The 21,401-nt window shown below is 36.1% G+C and overlaps 1 protein-coding gene across 5 annotated transcripts; it reads left to right on the top strand.

Moving 5' to 3' along the window:
* Window positions 1-2,663: 2,663 nt before the first annotated feature.
* Window positions 2,664-20,657, top strand: LOC110603696. 5 transcript variants are annotated; one of them, XR_002486169.2, is made up of 9 exons: window positions 2,664-3,303; window positions 6,573-6,664; window positions 7,163-7,611; window positions 8,409-8,594; window positions 16,032-16,139; window positions 16,236-16,436; window positions 16,523-18,441; window positions 18,649-18,805; window positions 20,074-20,211. XR_002486169.2 is itself a non-coding variant. In XM_021741536.2 (8 exons), the coding sequence occupies exons 2-8, from the start codon at window positions 6,589-6,591 to the stop codon at window positions 20,636-20,638; spliced, it is 3,504 nt and encodes a 1,167-aa protein (XP_021597228.1). In that variant the 5' UTR covers window positions 2,670-3,303; window positions 6,573-6,588; the 3' UTR covers window positions 20,639-20,657. The 5 variants fall into 5 exon arrangements, 4 of the variants coding, with proteins under 4 accessions (XP_021597228.1, XP_021597231.1, XP_021597232.1 ...); XM_021741536.2 differs by lacking the exon at window positions 18,649-18,805 and having other exon boundaries at window positions 2,670-3,303; window positions 20,074-20,657; XM_021741539.1 differs by lacking the exons at window positions 2,664-3,303; window positions 6,573-6,664; window positions 18,649-18,805 and having other exon boundaries at window positions 7,359-7,616; window positions 20,074-20,657.
* Window positions 20,658-21,401: the final 744 nt, after the last annotated feature.

The raw sequence follows: 21,401 nt of genomic DNA, 5'->3' as shown, positions 1-21,401 counted from the left end.
AGTGTTACAGTAATCAAATAGCAAATCTGAAGAGAGTTCCAGTCAAAGGAGATGTCGCCGATGCCGATTGGGGAGAGGCAAGGGCAGTCGGAAGAGAGAAGGAGATGTCGCCGATGCCGACCGAGAAGAGGGAAGAGTTGTCTCCGACTAGGAAGTGGGAGATGTCGCCACTGGAGAGAAAAGATTTATCGTCTACTGGGGAGAGAAAGGAGACGTCACCGGTGCCGACTGGGCTGCCGGCACTCGTCAGTGAAGTGGGGGAGAGAGGCGTTAGACTGGAAAGTGGGACTGTGGGAGATGTCACCAACTGGAGAGAGAAGGAGATATCGCTGACTGAAGAGAGAGAAGATTTATCGTCGCTGGGGAGAGAAAGGAGACGTCGCCGGTGCCGATTGGGCTGCCGGCAGTCGTCAGTGAAGTGGGGAGAGAGGGAAGGGAAGTGGGGGAGAGGGGCGCCGACGGAGAGAGAGAGAGCAGTATGGTAAAATGAAAAATGGAATGAGGGATTAGGGTTAGTTTTGTTAGTATAGCTAATCGGGTTCGGGTAACGGGTATCCGATCACCTAATCCCGAACCCTACCCGAATCCGAGACGGGTAAAATTTTTCAAACCCAAACCCGTCTAAATCCGTTTTGTAAAAACCCAAATCCGTCCTAATAGGGTTTGGGCGGATCAGGTACCCGTGAAAACTCGCCCGCCTGACATCCCTAACTATGCCACGATTGGTCACTCTGCAAGAAAGAGAACGTGAGGTGGATGGCACTTATGGCAGCCACTCCAATACTCAAGTCAGTAAATTGAAGAAAATGACAAATATAAGGAATTGCTTATAATTCAAGAGTAATTGTGTAACAATGCGTACTTTGGTCTCTGCGATTATTAACTTTTATACTGTAAGAAAATGAAATTAATTATTGTATCTCCTGAAAATCCGGTAGGATCACAGGCTAATTGAAAGGGGATCCCGTGATTATAAGTGTAATGATTATCTGTTAGATTATATCTACTAACGGTAACTTTATGTAAAAACTCGGCCTATTCAGGAGAGGACGAATCTTAATGAAGAACCGGATACCACGATGTCCGAGTCTTCTTTTCTACGGGTGAGATTGAGTATCGGCTTATTAAACTCTTACCACGTTGATAACAACTTATGATTTATTTTGTATGATTATTGTATTACATCACTTTCTTAATTGAATATTTTTTTATCTTTATTTTTTTTAACGCTCTTTATTTTTTTTTTGAATCATAACGCTCTTTATTTTTATAATATAACATTAAATATATTATAATTAAAAAATATTATTCATACTACAAGTTTGATTATATTCATATTTTTTAACACCAAATAATTTTACAGGACTATAATTAAATAGTAGCAGTTATAAATTTACATGCTTAATAGTAAACGCTTAATATTTTTTTTATAATATTCTTATATTTTGTTTAATGATTATCTATATAATATAAACAAAATTTTATAAAAAATATCATAACGATTTATTAATAAACTTATAACTAGTATTATCATATTACATTGTTACTACACCAATATTTGATTATAAATATTTAATGAATTTGTGAAAGAAAAGTTATGAGATAATTGATAAATTAAAAAAATAAATATATTAAAAAAATTTCTATACATATTAAAAGAAAATTATTAATTATATTAATTATAAAAAAATATATTAAATAAAAATAAAAATATTCTTAGTCAGGTGCCACTCATACATGCATCAGGCTAAGATTTAAAAAAAAAAATCCTTTGTGTTGGCCGATAGAGATTTCTCTGTCACCCAACATATATTTTTAAAAAATATAAAAGAAAAATAGTTGAAGCGTGCCAAATCCTAAAACGCACTGGATGAGGAGTTTGACTGCCATGTTAATGGTCAAATTCCTATTTAATAAACAAAATAATAAAAGAAAAATAAGAATTTAAAGGATTAAATAGGCCTTTTTTTTTTTAATCTCATTTCAATTAAAATAAAAATAATGGAAATGGAATTAAGGAATAAAAGGGCCAAAGAGGTTTAATAGGCGTTTCCTTTTGAATTCTCCTACTCTAGTTTGTTCAAAATAAAAATAATAGCTAAAAAAATGAAAATAGAATTAAAAGACTCGATATCCATTTTCCTTGGAATCAAATTTCTCTAGTATTAGAAATTAGTAAATAAAAAAAGTCAAATTAATTTCTAAAAAGAATTTGAAATTCAATAGGTATTTTCTTTGAATATTCAAGTTCCTGTTTAATTGAAACCAAAATGATAATTTAAAAATAAAAATACAAGAATCAAGAGTTAAATAAACCTTTTCCTTTCACCCACTCCAAAAAATAACTTGATTATATTTTTAAATGCAACCGTTAGTTTAATTAATTTTTTTTTTAACTTTAAGTTTAATTGTTTTTCTTTTAATTTTTTAACCTATTAGATTGAAATTAATTTAAGTAATAAGAATAAACTAGTCCCATTTTAATCTTAATTTTTAATTTTTATAAGAATGATTTTACACCCTTAGATTAAAAAGAAATAAAAATAAATTAATCCTATGAAATCCTCACCTTTCATTCTTCTTTTTAAATCTAACCATTGATTTGAGTTTTATATTTACCTCTAAATTTACTGTTTAAGAAATCGTTCTGAATTAATCAAGAGAACCAGACCTAGTTTTCTTCCGTGCCTTTCCCAAGTTACGTCGCTATCCCAAAACGCTCCTAGTTGTACCGTTTCAATTCTCACACCTAGCTCTTTCTCTAAACCTCCGTAGAAGGCATTAAGTCAGCTTCACCTGAACGAAAACCTCCATTTCATCTTCGTGTACCCATGTCTCCTTCAATTCCTAACTACCATTAACCACGAACTCATCTAACAGAAGCCAAAATTACACGTGCGCGTTCACTCCCCACAAAATAGAGTACCCAGAAACCCCGACTGCAACAGCAGCTCTCTTTGGTTCCTTGTCCTAATAGCTTGAATACCCACAGATACACAGAAGCCTCACTTCATTCCAGTGTTTTAGCACCTCCCTGAAGATTCGCGAAGCGCTCCATCAACGCCAGGACCCAGCCTTCAACGACCAGTACCTCACTTTCACAGGCCCAATATTCCTTCTCCCTTGTCACGCGCATTTGTCTCCAAGCTCTAAAGAGAGTACTTTGAGTTCCTTCCCCCTCAGTTGATTCCCCATCACGCGGTTCTGCTAGCTTCAGATCTCCATTTGGCACGGCAGGGCCATTATTCATCAACCAAAACCATTCTTCTGCTTCTCCGATTCGTTTGTTGTGGCATAGGCGAGGTAAAAGATTTGTTTCTATCTTTGTACTAATCCCTATTTCAGTTTGTGTCACCAGTTGGGGATTGTGATTAAGGCCTTGAAGTTTTCTTATGTTAGGGTTGGGTTTTAGTTATTATTTAATTATTGAGGTTGATTGTTGGTGCACACATAATGTTATACCTGGGTTTCCTGGTTAAGAAAATGCGGTGTCTCTAAGCTTCGGCAAGGCGTATGTTCCTTTCCCTTATTCTAGTTACCTCCTCTTTTTACGATTTTGGACTATGAGTTTTGGTTGTAATGTCTTTATGATGATAAATCTTTTTGCAACTGGTTAAATGGTTTGACAATGAGGCGTGATGGAGTGTTACATGGCCGCATATATTTGAGTGGAGGATTAGCGTTGTTTACATTAAACCTAATCATTAGAAAATTAAGAAGGAAGAACCACTATTCATTACTAGTTTTTGTGCTCTATTTCCTTCCTGCTAACTGGATAGTGTGGTTAGAGAATCCATCAGTCGTGTATTAATTTGACTTACTGTATGAGGTTGAATGGTTGTAATGTGCTTTATTGTTAGGATTATCACACATGTGAATTTAGTTAAAGGTTTTCGTGGTACAATGAGATAATTTGATTCATAAGTTTTGGCATCAATTTACTGATAACTAAAGATAAATTAATCATAAGGCTGTTTGTTAATAAAATAAAAATTCAGGGACTAAATTCTTCACTATTAAAAGAACATAGACTAAATTGTGGATTTTGTTAAATTTTCGAGACTATATTGTAAATTACCCTATTTTACTTTATTTCTTTTTATTTTAAAATCTTTTTTGTTCGGGAGCTCGAAGAGGAGGCCCTCTTGAGTTGACTCCTTTCTTTAGGGTTTCATCAAAATGTGGCCCTCTTAAAAGTTGAATTTCCTATTGTTATTATTACTTTTTTATTAAATAAATAAATAATTAAAAAATAATCGCCCTTTTGAACTACTTATTTTCTGAGCGTTCGGAGAATTTTCAGTATTCTAATTTCAATTTTGAATCTTCATTGGAAAATTTACTATTTAGTCCCTAAATTTTGACTAAAACTATGACTTGTTCTCTTGATTTTGGAAATTAAGATACTTAATCCCTATGTTTTAGTTCCGTGAAAATCACAAGTCCAACCGTAATGAGATTTGAATTTCTATGTTAGTCAATGTTGAACTTATGGTCAAATGCAAGAGAATTTGATTTAATGACCAAAATGCCCCTAGTAATTAGTTTATATTCATTCCCTAAATGAATCTGTCTTCCTCATATCCAGCTGAGATTTTTTTTCATTCCTTGCCGTGCAAGTGAAAATCCCTCTTCTCTCATTTCTTCCTCTCTTAATCCAACTATTGCTGCTCTTTTTGCTTCCGCTGGGATAATTTGATAGGAGAAGCATGCAGATATCAGATGAGAGAATCGAGAGCTTAAGCAGCATTAAATGGTGGAGCTAGAGAAGTAGAGAATAGAGTTCATTAAGGAACTAGAGTCTGAGAGGATAAACATGTTCATGGATGCCCATTGGAGCTTGAAATTAAATCTTTTAAAGCGTTCTAAATATGTTTCTTCTGTTTCAGGTGAATTCAATTCCTATATTTATGATTTTTAGCTGCTTCTTGTTTGGTGTTTTTGCTATTGAATTTGGTTGAATTGGAACTGAATTTGTCAAAATGTTTGGATTGCACTTTGAGTCCCATTTTATTGCAAATAATGCTATAGAAACTTGTATTCTTGATGGGTATGCAGAAAACAATGTAGATTTTGCTTTTGTCCATTTTTCTTTTGCAGTGTAATTCTTTATCTTCTGCATTTGATATTGGGTTTTTAGAGTAGTTTTGTTAAGTTTTGGACAGGATTTAGATTCTGAAAGAATCTGCCATGAAACTGGTTTATCCAAGTGCATTAGAGCTGCATTGCAGGGGTTTGTGCATCAGAGTTGACGATGCAAGTTTAAGTGCTAATTTGACTTAGTATATTTTTCAATTCTTTTAGGGTGGATTTTGGTGGATTTTCCTTCACGCCAGTTGTGAAGCAATTGAAGTAATAGAGAATGTTTGAAATATTTTCCATATTCATTTGTTTTTTACCACTGAATAGTGAAGAAGAATCCAGATTGAAACCTTCAAGCCTCCAAGTTTTTCTTCCTTGATTGCGCACTTGGGAGGACCAAAAATTTAAACTGAGCTGCTGCAAGTATTTGGGTCCTTGTTCTCTTTAGCTGATTTTCTCGTGGTTCTCTCAATGAACTTTGCCAATTTTACACAGGCTTGTCTAGGCAAATTGTCAATGGGTTAAATGAGAGAAGCTGTTTGGGTGGATTATTGGGTTAAATGGGTCAACTCATTTACTAACCCTTAGCTCCAGAGTCATTTGCATCTTTTTCTCCCCCTCTAGTGGAATATTTATATCTCGTTAACGGTTGGACTTGTAAATTTCTCGGAATCAAAACATAGGGATTAAGTGACCTAATTTCCAAAACCAAGGGACCAAGTCATAATTTTGATCAAAGGTCAGGGATTATATATTAAATTTTCCATCTTCATACGCCTTGTCCTTGGAGATAAAAGTCATAAAACAACTCGGTAGGTTATTTTTTAGTTAAAGTTGTAGTTTTATTTGTTAGTTTGCTTTTAAATTTTGGACTACATTCATGCACTCAACTTTCAGAAAAATTGATTTCATAAGGGAACTTTTCTCTTTCATTCATGAATTATTCTTGCAGACCTGAATATCTGAACCTGTCCTGAGGACCAGAACCAGAGCTGGAGGAACCGAAGAACTGAATTGAAATTTCATTTGATTTGGTTCAGGTTCTCACTACCTTCAGTTCTGGCTCCTGAAAATCCTTGGGGTGGAAAAGAATTGAACTGTGCACCACATTTTGATAACATACTTGTCAAAATGCAAAAGGTGCTAAGTTGATGGAATTATGAGCTGTGTCATACTTCTTAAATTAGCATGTACTTGTTGTAATGTAGTTAATGAGTGTTAGAAGGTTTCCCTGTGAAAAATATGTTAACTGTATCTGTCTGTTTTATAAGCTATTTAGAGAATAACTTTGTTCTGGGGATAGAAAATGTAAATGCTCAGGCTAATGAGTTGTGACTTATGTTTTTTAAAGGATTACTCAAATCCTAGAGAGTTAGAGATCAAAACAAATCGTATGAAGAGATAATGATGGATTTAAAAACTAAGTTTGCATAAATAATTATATACATACATTCATTCTTATATATATATATATATATTTCTTATTTAAGGTCAAAGGAAACAGTAATGAAGAGAACTTCTGCTGTTTGTGCCATGGAATGGAGCATTGAGCTGGAAATGGCCCTTCGGTCCAAAAAGTCAGGTTAGTGCACTCGTTGTATCTCCTACTGAATTTCTATTCTTTTCTATTCACGAAGAATACTGGTTTCAACACTTCAAAATTTAAAGTCATGCAAATTATGATTTCTGTTGAATCCCACATCGGTTGTGAAAAGGGGTAATGTGCCCCTTATATGAGCCATAGACAATCCTCCTCCTTGAGCTAGCTTTTGGGGTGAGTTAGGCCTGGCCCAAATTTAACTTGGTATCAAAGCCTCCCATCTGATGTTGGGCCTCCCATAAATATGTCCACACACCAGTAAAATTCTGGGCGTGTGGGGGTGTGTTGAATCCCACATCGGTTGTGAAAAGGGGTAATGTGTCCTTTATACGAGCCATAGGCAATCCTCCTCCTTGAGCTAGCTTTTGGGGTGAGTTAGGCCTGGCCCAAATTTAACAATTTCCTTATTGAAGCACTTGTATGTAATACACATTAGGGGCTACTGTACTTATTAATACTTGAAAATTTTGTACTTTTCAGGTCAAGCTGTCAAGGCCATACAACAGATTGGGTCAAGATTGCAGCAGTGGAGCAGAGAACCCAAACCCACAATGGCAGTGTACAATATGTTTGACTTAGTACTAGGTGAAGATAGACTTTTTGCCAATACAATCCTCTTACGGCTTGCTGATGCCTTTAGATTGGGTGACAAAGATACAAGGCTTTCTGTTGTAAGGGTTTTCTTATCAGTGTTTAGGAACAGTTACAAAGAAAAGAAAGGTAAACAGTATGAAGGGATTTTATCAAAGGCCAGGATAGACAACCAAATGGAGCTTTTGAAAAGAGTAAAACTTGTTTTTGATACTGGAGATGTTGAGTCAAGAGCACTGTCTTTGATTCTGTTTGGTTGCTGGGGCGATTTTGCAAAAGACAGTGCTAATATACGATATCTAATACTTTCCAGTCTAGTCTCCTCTGAAATATTGGAGGTGAGGTCAGTATTCCTTTTCTTTTTTCTTTTTTTAATTGAACTCAAATAAGCGGTTGATCTTATTAAATTTGAGTTTGTAATACATTGTTTCTTTTTTGCAATTGTGGATTTCTGTCACCATTTTTCTCATTATCATTGTATTGTTGTTTTATCTTAAACATTGTAGCTACATTTTGCATTTGCTTGCTAAGAATGTCTCAGATCTCTATTTCATTGTTTAAGATTGTTTGGGTAGGTTTATTGTCGTACATGAGATTTGTGTACATGAAGGTATGTGCATGTGATTGCCTGAGCTGTATCTGTTACTTCCAGATAGTCTAAGTCATGGGGAGCACCTTACTATGTGCAAACATTTTGATAAATCTCAGATGAAAAGTAAGTTCTTTGCAACCAATGAGGTCTAAGGCCCTATTTGACATTAGATGCTGTTGAAAAAAGTAGTTTGAAAAAGTTGTTTGGTAGTTTCGGAGTCCTTAATATGTCAAATCTAATATACAAATAATAATCGTCTCAAACTGACTTGTATAAGTTAGAGTTTTTCATAACAACTCCAATAACAATTTCAAATAGATCCCAACTCTGGTGGATTTTTATATGAGATGCATCAATGAGTGAGATTCTAATTCATTTCAGTTGTGGATTTGACCATATTAGCATTAGAAATTTAGAATGCATAAAGTGACATTGACGCTGAACTTTTGTGATCCCCTGTGTTATTGAATTAAGATTTTTTTGATAGGAAAGTATAATTCATTTATGACAAATATAATTAGTGTGATTCTTCTGATTCTGCAGGTAAAAGCATCTTTATTTGCTGCAGGTTGCTTTTGTGATTTGGCAGCTGACTTTGCATCTGTTGCCTTAGAGATACTGCTTAATGTTGTAATTTCACCCAGCACATCAATGGCCATAAGAATAGCTGGGGTACGGCTTTTTGCAAAAATGGGGTGCTCATATTCAATTGCAACTAGAGCTCACAAGGTTCTCCATCTCTTCTTATCCCATTTCACTTTTCAAATGAAGTTACATTACCAAACTTGATGGAGTGTTAATCTAAACATTGATCATGCAAGTACTAGATTTGGTTGTGGGTGGACATTGCTGTACATGCTCCCCCAAAGCAAGTTCTGGACAAGCTCATACATCTCAACGCTATATCAAAATTCAATTTAAAATAATAATTTACAATATTTTACTAATATGCTGGTAAAATATGATGAAGTACCTATTTGTTAAGCTCACGAGCTAAAGATTTAGTCACAAGACGATTGATAGAGAAATCACTTCCTTCGCTAGTCTCCTTGCCCTTGTTCCGGTTACGTCCTTGCCTTGCTAACCCTATGATGCTGAATTAATAGAAGTGGGAGCTCGTTGGAGGGAGCTCTTAACACCTTAAGACTCCTAGACTCTTTAGGAGGAATCTTAACACACAAGTGATTTGTAAATAATTTAGCTTATGATTTTTATTAAATTAAGAGCCCCATATATATAGTGGAGGAGTTCTGAATACATTAGAAGTCTAAATTAAAAGAACAATTCAAATCCTACTGCAGATAATAGTTAACTAATTTTCAAGGTAGAGTTGAAAATAAAGGATAAAAATAAGTGTAAAATCCTATCTATCCCCTTATCCCCATCCGTTAATCTTGAAAGCATAACTTTTGGAATGTATCAGCTTGAAACATATATCTACTGCTGCTAATCCATCTTTTTACGGTGCTGGTATCTTTTTCCCGTAAAGGCATCCACAACATCACTCCCTCCCTAGACAAGAAGTTTGTCCTCAAGCTCGAATGTCAGATCAGCCTCCTGTAAGCGCAAAACAGATTCCCATGTGGCATCAGAGTCTAGACAACCATGCCATGCGACTAAAACTTCCCAATTGCCACGATTCAAATGGATTTAGAGAGCTTTTGCTGGCTGCAGAATGACACAACCATCAACTAGTGGTGGCAAAGGTGGAATCTCCAAAGGGGGTTCACTTTTAAAAGGCTTGAGGAGAGAGACATGAAAAACATTATGTATTCTGCTGGAAGAGGGAAGGTCAAGTTTATATGCCACTGTCCCAATGCGCTGAGCAACCTTGCATGGCCCATAAAATTTGGGAGAAAATTTGTCCTTTGTGCCCAATGACTGTGAGACGACGATAGGGATATAAACACACCCAAACCCATCAACCAATCTCATAATTAACATCATGATGGCCCTTACCATAATAAGTTTTCATTTGAGCTTGTGCTTGTTCTAATTTAACCCGAATATCCTTCAAAACCAGATCACAGTCCTGCAATGCAATGCCTAATCTAGAGCTGCAACTTGTGAGCTCCCTGCTGCATAAGGACAATAAATGAGGAGGATCTCTGCATTATACCACCCGAAAACGTGTGAATTGAAGGGCCGAGTGAAAAGACGTATTATAACAATATTCCACCCATAGAAGCCATTGAACCCAATTCTTTGGTTTGTTGCCCATAAAACACCGAAAGTGCATTTCAATAGTATGATTAACTACTTCAGTTTGTCCATCTAATTGGAGATGATAAGTGTTGAATCCCACATTGGTTGTGGAAAGGGGTAATGTGTCCCTTATATGGGCTATAGGCACTCCTCCCCCTTGAGCTAGCTTTTGGGGTGAGTTAGGCCCCCTTGAGCTAGCTTTTGGGGTGAGTTAGGCCCCTTTGAGCTAGCTTTTGGGGTGAGTTAGGTCTGGCCCAAATTTAACATGGTATCAGAGCCTCCCCATCCGATGTTGGGCCTCCCATAAATGTGTCACGCACCAGTAAAAATTCTGGGCGTGAGGGGGTGTGTTGAATCCCACATTGGTTGTGGAAAGGGGTAATGTGCCCCTTATATGGGCCATAGGCACTCCTCCCCCTTGAGCTAGCTTTTGGAGTGAGTTAGGTCTGACTCAAATTTAACAATAAGTAGAAGAGAAAGCTAATTTTGTGCCACAAGCGGAACTGAAAAACATTTCCTAAATAACTTGGTAGTGATGTGTCCCTTCCTTTTTCTTGATTCCCAAGGGTGATTCTCTTGGCAGCTTTAGCTCTTCTAGTGTATACCCAATATGCCCTTGGAGTTGTATCTGGATTCCTATCATTGCCACCTCCTTAAGAAGCAGCCTTGTCCTCAAGGCTAAAATGAGGAAACTGAGCACAGATATTAGCTTCGTTCACCCATGTTGCATTTTCTTCGGTTTGACCTTGCCGCTGGACTAGAATTTGCGAAATTGATTGGTTGTTTTGTTGAAGGGTCCTCCTTTGGCATTCAAGTAGTGGCTCCTCTTTGATCTCCAAGGTCTCGGGAAGGTGTTCCATAACAAAGGATCCCCACTGCTTTCTTTAATTGAGAAACATGGAAAACATGATAGATTTTTTATGATGGAGGTAGCTTCAATTTATAGGCTACAACTCCCACTTTACTGATTACCTCAAAAGGACCGAAGTAATGGGCTGCAAGCTTGGCATTGATACAATTAGCTGTCGATTGCTATCTATAGGGTCGGAGCTTGAGAAAAACCTTGTCTCCAACTGAAAATTGAATCTCTCGCCTATGTTTATTGGCGTACTTCACCATCAGCTGTTGTGCCCTTAGGAGGCTGTGGCGTAGCTGTCTTGAAACATCATCTCTATCCGATAAATGTTGGGACAATGCCTCAACACAAGTTTCCCCTGGTAAATAATGTTATAAAACAAGAGGTGTTTTGCCATAGACAACTTTGAAAGGTGTTTTCTTGGTTGGCCCATGGAAATTGGTGTTGTGCCAGTACTTTGCCCAACAAAGCCATTTTGACCAATTTCTAGGCTGCTCGGAGGAGAAACAACGTAGGTAACACTCTAGGCTGCAGTTTATGACCTCTGTTTGGCCGTTAGTCTGAGGGTGATAGGATGAACTAAAAGAGAGCGCGGATCCTTGTAACTTGAACAGTTTAGTCCAGAAATGGCTTAAGAAAACTAGGTCTCTATCACTGACAATAGTTTTTGGTCAACCTCTCTTATAAATACCTCCACCACTTTAGATGTCGTGAATGGATGTCTCAAAGTAATGAAATGAGCATACTTAGACAACCTATACACCACTACTAGTACTAATATGCAATCTGCCCCCTTTGACCTTTGTAATCCCGATATGAAATATAATGAGATGTCTTCCCAAATGTTGTGAGGGATGGGCAACGGTTGGAGCAGCCCGCCAGGAGACTTCGTCTCATGTTTATGGGTTTGACATATCAAGTAGGCAGCAACAAATTGCTTGATTGAATTCATCATTCCTGGCCAGAAGAAGTTCTCGGCAATTCGCTTGTAAGTTCTAAAGGCTCCTGACAGAAGTAATATGGAATTTCGCAATAAGTGTGGGTATCCACTTAGAAGAGGAAGGAAGTGCTAATCTGCCTTTGTAGAAGAGGTGGCCATGGATAAGGGAATAGTGAGTGTGACGATGAGTTGGTGTAGACAATGTTGAGATAATTCTAGATAATTGTGGGTCTTGTTCAATCTCAGCCTGAATTTCATCCAATCCATACATTCATCCCAATCCATCCCTTGGGCTCTCGATACTACCTGAACTTCCATTTCTTCATTGCATCGTGACAATGCGTTTGTTGTCTTATTTGTTTTACCAGCCTTGTATTCAATTATAAAATCATACCCCATAATTTTTGCCGCCCAATATTGCTCTGCCGGTGTTGAAACCTCTTGGTGTAGCAGATGTCGCAGACTTTGTTGATCGGTTCGCACCGTGAACCTTCTGCCAATCAAATAGGGGCGCCAATGTCGAATGGCCAGAACCAGAGCCATTACGTCATTCTTATAAGCTTATCTGGATAAGGTGAGGTCGCTGGTGGCTTTACTGAAAAAAGCCAAGGGTTGAATTTGTTGCATCAGCACGCCCCCATACCTGAATTGAAGCGTTTGTTTCAACTACAAATTCCTTGGAGAAATCCGGCATAGCCAAAACTGGGGATGAGGTGACTGCTGATTTCAAGTGTTCAAAGGACTCTTGTGCTTTTGGAGTCCACACAAAGGCCCCCTGTGATTCTTTCTTTAGTAATTCAGTCAACGGCTGAGCAATTTGTCCATATCCAGCGATAAAATGCCAATAGTACCCTTTTAGACCCAAGAATCCTCTAACACCCTTAACATTAGTGGGCGTAGGCCAGTTACAAGCCCGAGCAGAGGAAATTCTGCTAATACAATGGATTAGAAAAGATGTCCCGCTCTCCTCATACATACTATTTATACTGACATTTCCTAACTAACTTGGTGATGATGTGTCCCTTCCTTTTTCTTGATTCCCAAGAGTGATTCTCTTGGCAGCTTTACCTCTTCTAGTGTATACCCAATATGCCCCTAGAGTTGTAGCTGGATTCCTATCACATTTCTCCCTTCCAATTAGAATCTTTGAGAGCTTCCTTCTAATTCCACAGGATTAGACATAGAGAAAATAGATAAGACAAAGGCCCTATAGGATGGAGATAAAGAATCATAAGAGAGAGAGTTAGAAATAGAGTGTTTTATGTAAGACCTAACTCTTTTTCTTTGAACAATTGGTTTATTTAGATTATCAATGAGCTCATGGTTTAGAGTTGACTCACCAGACGGAGAAGAGGAAGATTCATGACACTGAGTAGGTTGCACAATGACTTTCTGCTTCTGTTGTATATTTTCTTCAATATCTTCTTAAATTTGATTTATCCAAACGACTAATTATCTTTTCCTAATCACCAATAGTTTTCCCTATACAGTAGTCTCTTCTTGAATAAAACGCTCTAAAGTTAAAATTATAGGATAAGGAATCATCCGTTCTCTCTCATTGTCCTTCCCCTGAAAAGTTGATGGGATAGTATTGAAATAAGGTTCAGTCTCTCTCTAAACGTAACATCCATACTGACAAAATATTTTTTAGATGGAAGGTAGTAAATACTTTTTCTGTATTTCACCACCTTCTTCAGCCATGTTATTTGAATTCATAGGATTACTGCTGCTTCCAGAAGACCTGTCAATTTCTTTCCCTTGAGTAGGGCTAAAAAATTCCTGCAATTGTTTCGACAAATTTTGCAATTGTGCTTCCAAACGTGCTTCAGATTGCTGCACTCTAGCCTCCATTTTTGTCTTTGCCTGCGCCACTCTTGCTTCTGTCAGTAATTGCGCTTTTTAGAATAGGGATTTGAGTTCTTCTCTTGGATCTCCCATGACAATCAGTAACGGTACCAATTTGTTATGCTCACAAGCTAAAGATCTAGTCACTGGATGATTGATGGAGAAATCACTTCCTTCGCTAGTCTCCTTGTTTTGTTCCGGTTACGTCCTCACCTTGCTGACCCTATGATGCTATGATGCTGAATTAATAGAAATAGGAGCTCGGTAGAGGGAGTTTTTGACATCTCAAGACTTTTTAGAAGGAATCTCAATTCACAAGTGATTTGTAAATAATTTAGCTGATAATTTTTATTAAATTAAGAACTCCTAACTCATTCGGTCGGTTCGGTTCAAGATCAAACCAAACTGAATAAATAAAAAATTAAAGTTTTAGTATTTATAAAAATTGAATTGAATCGATTTTTGTAGAGATCGATTTGAATCGAACTGATCTGATTTGGTTCAATTCGGTTTGGTTTAATCGGTTGGATTTTTTAATGGGCTTTTTATTTTTTACACTTTAGTTTTAGTATTCTAAAATTTAATTGAAATATTTAATCTCTCTATATTATCAAAAATAATATATTATTATCATTAATCGGTTTGATTTTTTTGATTTTTTTCTGATCAAAATCGAATCGAACTGAAATAATCAAAATTTATAAAATTAAAAATCAAATTGAATTGAAATGAATAAAAAATCAAATCGAATTTTTGAATTAATTCGGTTTGGTCGATTTTTTCGGTTTGAACTGAATACCGGTCACCCTTATATATAGTGGAGTCTTGAATACATCATAAGTCTAAATTAAAAGAACAATTCAAATCCTACTGCAGATAATAGTAAACTAATTTTCAAGGTAGAACTGAAGATAAAGCTAAGGATAAAAATAAGTGTAAAATCCTATCTATCCCCTTATCCCCATCCGTTAATCTTGAAAGCATAACTTTTGGAACGCATCAGCTTGAAACATATCTCTACTGCTGTACTGCTGCTAATCCATCTTCTTACGGCGCTAGTATCTTCTTCCTTTGAAGGCATCCACAACACTATTTCTCTCTCTCTCTCTCTCTCTGTCTTCCCTCCCCCCCCCCCCCCCCCCCTCTTCATTTTCTTTTCATCCTTTGAAGGCATCCACAACACTATTTCTCTCTCTCTCTCTCTCTCTCTGTCTTCCCTCCCCCCCCCCCTCTTCATTTTCTTTAATTTTAATGTGATTAGAAATCAATGTCAATTAATCAGTTAAATTATTTATTAATGAAGAAGAAAAGATTTAACGCTTTATTGCTTTAAGAAGACAAGATGTATGCTTTATTGCTTTTAGGATATGAAATATTTCTTTATGACATGACATTTAAATGTTATGCACTGCGGATAAGATTTAATTGTGTAAGGTTTGCTATCCAAAGTTTCAAACTAAACATTGAAGATCACATATTGCTTACATGGAGGTATATGAATTCCTGCAATCTTTCTGACAACAAAGCAAAAAAAGGTGGGGTACTTGTCTAATGTGTTGTAGGCCAAAACCCCATCCCCACGTCTTAATGTTTCTAGATAATTTTTCTCCTGTATGTAAGCTTCAAAGTAACTTGTAGGGAGATCTACAAAAACATCCCTAGATATTTCCATCATTAACAAGTTGTTCCTTGTATTTTAAAAAACTCATTAAACTTTCTCAACTTTTACTTCCTACTAGACATTTTAGTCAATTCATCCAATTTTCCAAGTATATTCCAACATAATCCATTGAATTTCAAGTAAATTTCTCTGATTTTGCTATTATTAACACTTTCATCTTTTTTCCTCTTTAAATATTAACAACTAAATGGATGGAGAGATGAAATTGGTTAATGGAATCAAAACTTAGGGATACCTAATGAGTTTCTGATAATAAAGGGATCAAATTGTTAATAATAGTGTTACTCAGAGATGTGTTTGTAATTCAGCCAAACTTCAGTTGCAAATTTGAAGAACCATTTTTTGTTATCTTGGGAAGTTCCAGCTTGATATGGACGGGAAACTGCAAACTTTGAATCTAGCATTGTAATGATTTTGGAGTCTGTAGCATTCTATGGGCCATGCACACCTTTAGTTTTTTCAGGATTTACTAGATAGGTTAATTGGAAAACTTGACATATAGACAAGTGTCAAGTAAATTTTATAGAAAAATCACATCATGCACCAGAATTAATTTAGTTTAAACCATTTATTATGATTGTTGAACATTTCTGATCGGTTTCTATGGTATTATAAAATTTTGCTATTATGAAATTGCAGATAGGACTCAAGCTGGTATTAGATTCTTCAGAAGATGACTTTTTGGTTGCAATACTGATTTCCCTCTCAAAACTTGCTGCTAAATCAACCCTTCTTCTTTCTGAACAGGTATCTGTTCTGATCTTCTGATGTGATATATTGATTTTCATTGGGCAAGAGCTTGTTCTATTTTCTCAAGTTGCAAGTTTTTCTTTCTTGATGCAGGTGGACGTACTTTTGTTTTTTCTCAGCCAAGAGAGAACTTTGAGATTGCGAGAAACAGCATTAAGGTGCCTTAATTTCGTATATAGGAAAGGAGTTTGTTACTCTTCTGTTAGTACACATGTAATCAGAACATTACTCAGAACATTAGATGAAATCGAACTTCCATCAGTCATGAAATGTGAAGCCTTACAAATCTTGCAGGTGGCCCTTTCTTAACTGATCTCATGAATTTGTAGATTAGTGTTGTTTAATTTAATAGTTATTGAATCATGCTATTCAATTTGCAGACTCTAGTATGTGGACTCCCTGAACTTTCTTGTGACGAAATGCTTGATTTTACCAATCTGTTGAACATTATTGAGAAAGAAGCTCAGTCACCTATAATGTCAGAAAGCGTGCTAGCAATTCATGTTCTTGTGGATATATCAACAAGACTCAAGGAAAGAAGACAAGTAGGATCTGATGGGGATTGTTTCTTTTCTCTGCCTATGAGGATCATCTCAGTAATTATGGATCAGATCATTTTTCTGTTGAAGCCACTGTTGGAAGGTTGTCAGAATAATTCTAAATTATCTCAGGAATTTCAGAGCCTGCTCAATGTTCTTCTTTCTTTAGTTGGAAAACATCCAGATCTAGGTATCTTGGTGCTGCAAAAATTTGGATCATTTGTAGAATGTCTTGTGGATGTGCATGACAACATCATGACTTCAAGGCAAGCAGGTGTATCAGAGTATGAGCAAATAGATTTTAGGGTACAAAAGAGCAAGCATATTAGTTTAAGTCTTGCATATAATGTCCTCCAGTTTCCTCTAACTTGCATTGAGAATCTCAATGAAGCTGGCGCCATTAGTGCTGAATTACATGATAAATTTAAGTTATTGGTTGGGCAGGTGCAGAGTTGCAATCTATGTGATCACTATATATATCTCATCTACTCTATACTGTTGCACTCTCAAGTTATCTGGGGTTGCGTGGTCAGAAACAGCGAGGAACCTTGTCGTGTTGGTAGAAATTTGGGTATCTCACTTTGTAATCATTTGGGTAAGCATGAAGTTTTCTCACTTGAGCATGTAGAGAAAATGTTAGCAGAGAGGGATAACTGGCCTGTGTACAAAGCTGGGACATATGCAGCATATCAGGGAGCATGGGTCACTGCTGCATTTGTATTTGGGCAACTAATAGGTAAGGTTTACTCTGATTCCTGTTCGTATTGGTTAAAAGCATTAGCTCAATTTGCTGTGTCTGAGGGGAAAATTCTACTCTCCCTCTTTCCAAATCTCAGGAGGAAGCTAATAGATTTGCTAAAGGTTAAAGAATTTCACATCACATTTTTTGGGGATAGTCTTGCTGAAGTTGGCCAAGGTGCTGTTGGGAATATAAGTGAGCCTTGTTGTACTGAAGTGCTTGTTGGGGCTTATAATGGTATTTGCTCATCTGGGGAAACATTAAAATCCATTGCCATGTTGGGAAAATCATGTTGTTTCCAGAGATGGTTTTTGGTTATGAGACGGAAGGTCCTTAGAACTGTGGTGGATGGACTTAAAGTTCTGGGTACCATTCCACTTACCCAGGTCAGTATTAGCAACAATGGACAGGTTGATACAAGTGTTACAGTTAAATGTCTTGACTGTTTGCGGCAAATTACTCAAATATCATTTCAATGGAAGAGTCTAGCACAAGAATTTGATCTCATTGCAATGTCTTTCATTGGCATGGACAGGAGAAGTTCAAAAATTATTTCAGCACTAGCGTTGGGTTGTTCACTACTGGCTTTCACAAGTGGATTTGCTCTTTACTTTTCAAACTTGCCTGACCATGTAAATTTAGTTCTACGTGATCTGGAAAGCTCAATGAACTATTTACAGGGATTGTTAATACAAGATTTAGCTTTGCGGTTGTCGCTTGTAGACCAGGAGATCTGTTATAATTTATCTCTGCTTTTAGAGGTCAGTGGACAGTCCAAAAACTGTTTTCACTTGCAGACTAGGAATCAAATATTAAATGCTGGTGGTGAAGTAAGAGATATTCTTAATGCTTGCAAATATGCTGTTTCTGTTATTGGTAGCTTACAAAACGAGTCAAAGGGAGTGCAAAATGAAGAGATTCTAACTCGCATTATTAAGGATGGTTTCCAGCTTGTGTTGAAGACTATCACTGAATGGTTGCACATCCCTTTCCGAACCCCAAAGTATTTCTTTAAAGTGAGGTATGCATTTGAATTTTCTGACAAGGTTCTCTGTTATTTATAGCATTATTTGGGAAATTTTTAGAAAGCAAATTGCAAATAGTATCTCTAATATCTTCAGAGTGATTGACTGTCAATTTTCATTGTTGATAAGAATGTCCTATTTTTTAATTTAATGTTAGTCATCAAACAAACCGAGAGGGTTTAAACATGTGAATATTGATTTAGGAGACCTGAATTTTGCATTCAAACCCAAATGAACTGCCTTGCCATGTCACCAGCATAGCTATTGAAGGCTCAAGGGCCCAAGGCACACTAAAGCGGGGAGGGTTCCTGGAGCTTAGGTGCAATGCGTTAAGGCATAGGGATGCCAGAATGAAGTGAGGTACAAAAATATTTAATAAATAAGAAAATTTAGATAACTAAGAAAAACAAGACGTGTATATATAATATTACTTAAAATAGCATGCTAATCTCTTCTTTGAAAAAAAATATATAAAGAAGCAATATCACAATAATATATATGTATATATATATATATACATAACTTTTTTCCCTTTAGATATAACTGGCATATATCCACATATGTTAATATTTCTTTCGAATAGCATGTTAATGGCCTTTTTGAAAAAAAAAAAAAATACAGAAGCAATATCACAATATTAGAATAAATTACTCATATAGCATTATTATTGATATCTAAAAGGATAGTTTCAGATAAACATAAACTAGAAATAAACTAGAAACACACTGGTACAAAAGTAGTTAGATGAGAAAAATAATAATAGACTATTGAAAACAATGTATGAGGGGAGAGATTATAAGTGACTAGTTACCACACTATTAACTTTGTACCAATTACTATTAGTTCTAATACCAAGTCCAGAAACATATTCTTCATCAGTATTGGGTTCCGATATATTGACAAATTTCAAGTTGAGGTTTTCTTTGTCAATAGAAGTACTTGCCGAAGGCAGAAATAAGTGTACGCTTTTCTAGAGCCTTGCACCTTGGGGCATTAGGGTTGAAGATTGCTGGGCTTTGAGCTTGAGGCATGCCTTTCATAACTATGGTCACCAGCACAAGGTTGAAACGAGGAATGAAGAGAGTAGAAGTACAAGGTTGTACTCTGATGGTTAATTAGCTTTAGGTTTAATTAATGGAAAGAGAGTAGAGAATGTATCTATAGTGAAGTAAATGCAAATAATGAAACATTGGAGAAAATGAGTGGAAAAGTTGCAAAGAAAATAGGGCTTTTGATCTTTTCTTTTTTTTAAAACTTTTTGGGGCCGGGATGTGGGGGTGGGACTGTAGGAGACTAACAGTGACGTCTTCCTTAGCTGGTTCTTCTAGATATATTATTCTTTTTTTAAGTTTTCTTTTCCTTCCCTCTTGCCCTATCTATGGATGTGTCTAATTACTTGCATTGTGTTAAATTATCCGTATGATGTTACCTTTTCCTCTATAAAAGCATTAGTCGGACCATGGGTGAATCTGTAAATGGCTTGTTCGCCGAAAAAGAAAGAGAGAGGGGGAGAGATAATACAGTAGAATATATCTTCATGGTATATTAGAGTGTTTCTTCACCTACTATTGTATATATTTTGCTGCCATGAGAGAATTATAATACTTGAAATTGACACTGAAATACAGGCCATGCGTTGGTTCAGAGCTCATTGCGTTTGGTGGAGACAGTAGAAACTCAAATGAGTTAACTGTGTTGCAAGGCTTCCACTTATCAGTAAATCTGTGTGTTCAATTGAGGAATGTGCCGCCGAAGCTGATAGTTGGGATGACAAAATTGTATTGCGTTCTTTGTTCTAGTGCATCTTTCCAGGAGCCCAAATCGAGTGCAGAAACCGGAGGACAAATGCAGTTAGATTACGAGGATTGGGAAGTACCCGGTATGATTTTTATGAATGAAAAATTATGGCACCACGTAATCGAACATGCAAAGAAGACCGATAAATGTAAACGTGGTCGGGATTATGAAACTAGTAGCAATGATGGGATTGTGTACAGATTTGTGTGTTTTGAGCTAAATGATAGAGGGCAAGGCTTTTCCAGTTGCCTGCTTGATGTTTCTGATTTTCCAGTTGGTTCTTATAGAATCAAGTGGCACAGCTGTTGTATAGACGACCAAGGCTCTTATTGGAGCCTCCTTCCGCTAAATGCTGGACCTGTATTTACTATACAGAACCCCTCTGTCGTAAATTAAGTTTCTATTTTTATTTTTATCCTGTTTTGTTATTTTTTTTTTACTAATTTGGCAGGGCATATGATTATCTTGTGATATGCATTTATTAATTTTACTACGAAAATGCAATCCAATCCAAATTGTGAGGTTTGTGGTTGAGTGGTGAGGATGATCTGAAATGGAAGTTGTGATGAGTTGATTGACGGTACTACGGCTTATACAATGAAGATGTCATTGTATTAATGTGTTTTTATTAAGTGATTCTTGAGTTTCTTTCATGGTAGATAAAATAATAAAGTTAAATAACTCTACCTAATTCAATTAATTTATTTAGTTAATAATTTAATTTCAATTATTAAATTTAAAATAAATAATCTAAAGATAATTAATATTTTTTCTAAAATAAGAATAAATAAATTAATTAAAAATTATCATTTATATACCTTAATTAATTTTTTAATTTCTTTTTTTTTTAAAATAAAAATAGAGTTAAATAAACCTTCTAACTGGGATCAATAATAGCTTTAGTATGAGCATCTGAATCCACCACTAGTTAGAGGAAATATTATTAATATTAGAATGTAAAATTTCAAACAAAAATAAAGGCGGGTGTACCCATTTAAAATTAGACCTAGAAACAGTAGCCTTTGCTATAGTATGAACTGTCTAATTCGTTGACTTTTTAACATGTTTAATAGCCATAAAAGGCCACTCCTGCAATAATAACCTACAATTTGAAATAATAATACCACGATATAAAATCTCCAAACCACCGGTAGACAAA

Source organism: Manihot esculenta, chromosome 16, assembly GCF_001659605.2.
Source record: "Manihot esculenta cultivar AM560-2 chromosome 16, M.esculenta_v8, whole genome shotgun sequence".
NCBI lineage: Eukaryota > Viridiplantae > Streptophyta > Magnoliopsida > Malpighiales > Euphorbiaceae > Manihot > Manihot esculenta.
The sequence above is the reverse complement of the archived record's forward strand: the minus strand, read 5'-3'. Positions and strand labels throughout refer to the sequence as shown.

Excerpts from the sequence above, each read along its gene's own strand:
- LOC110603696 (XM_021741536.2), top strand. The coding sequence starts at position 6,589 with ATGAAGAGAACTTCTGCTGTTTGTGCCATGGAATGGAGCATTGAGCTG. Across the intron at positions 8,595-16,031 it reads TTGCAACTAGAGCTCACAAG|ATAGGACTCAAGCTGGTATT; the intron begins GTTCTCCATCTC and ends ATGAAATTGCAG. Across the intron at positions 16,437-16,522 it reads AAGCCTTACAAATCTTGCAG|ACTCTAGTATGTGGACTCCC; the intron begins GTGGCCCTTTCT and ends TTCAATTTGCAG.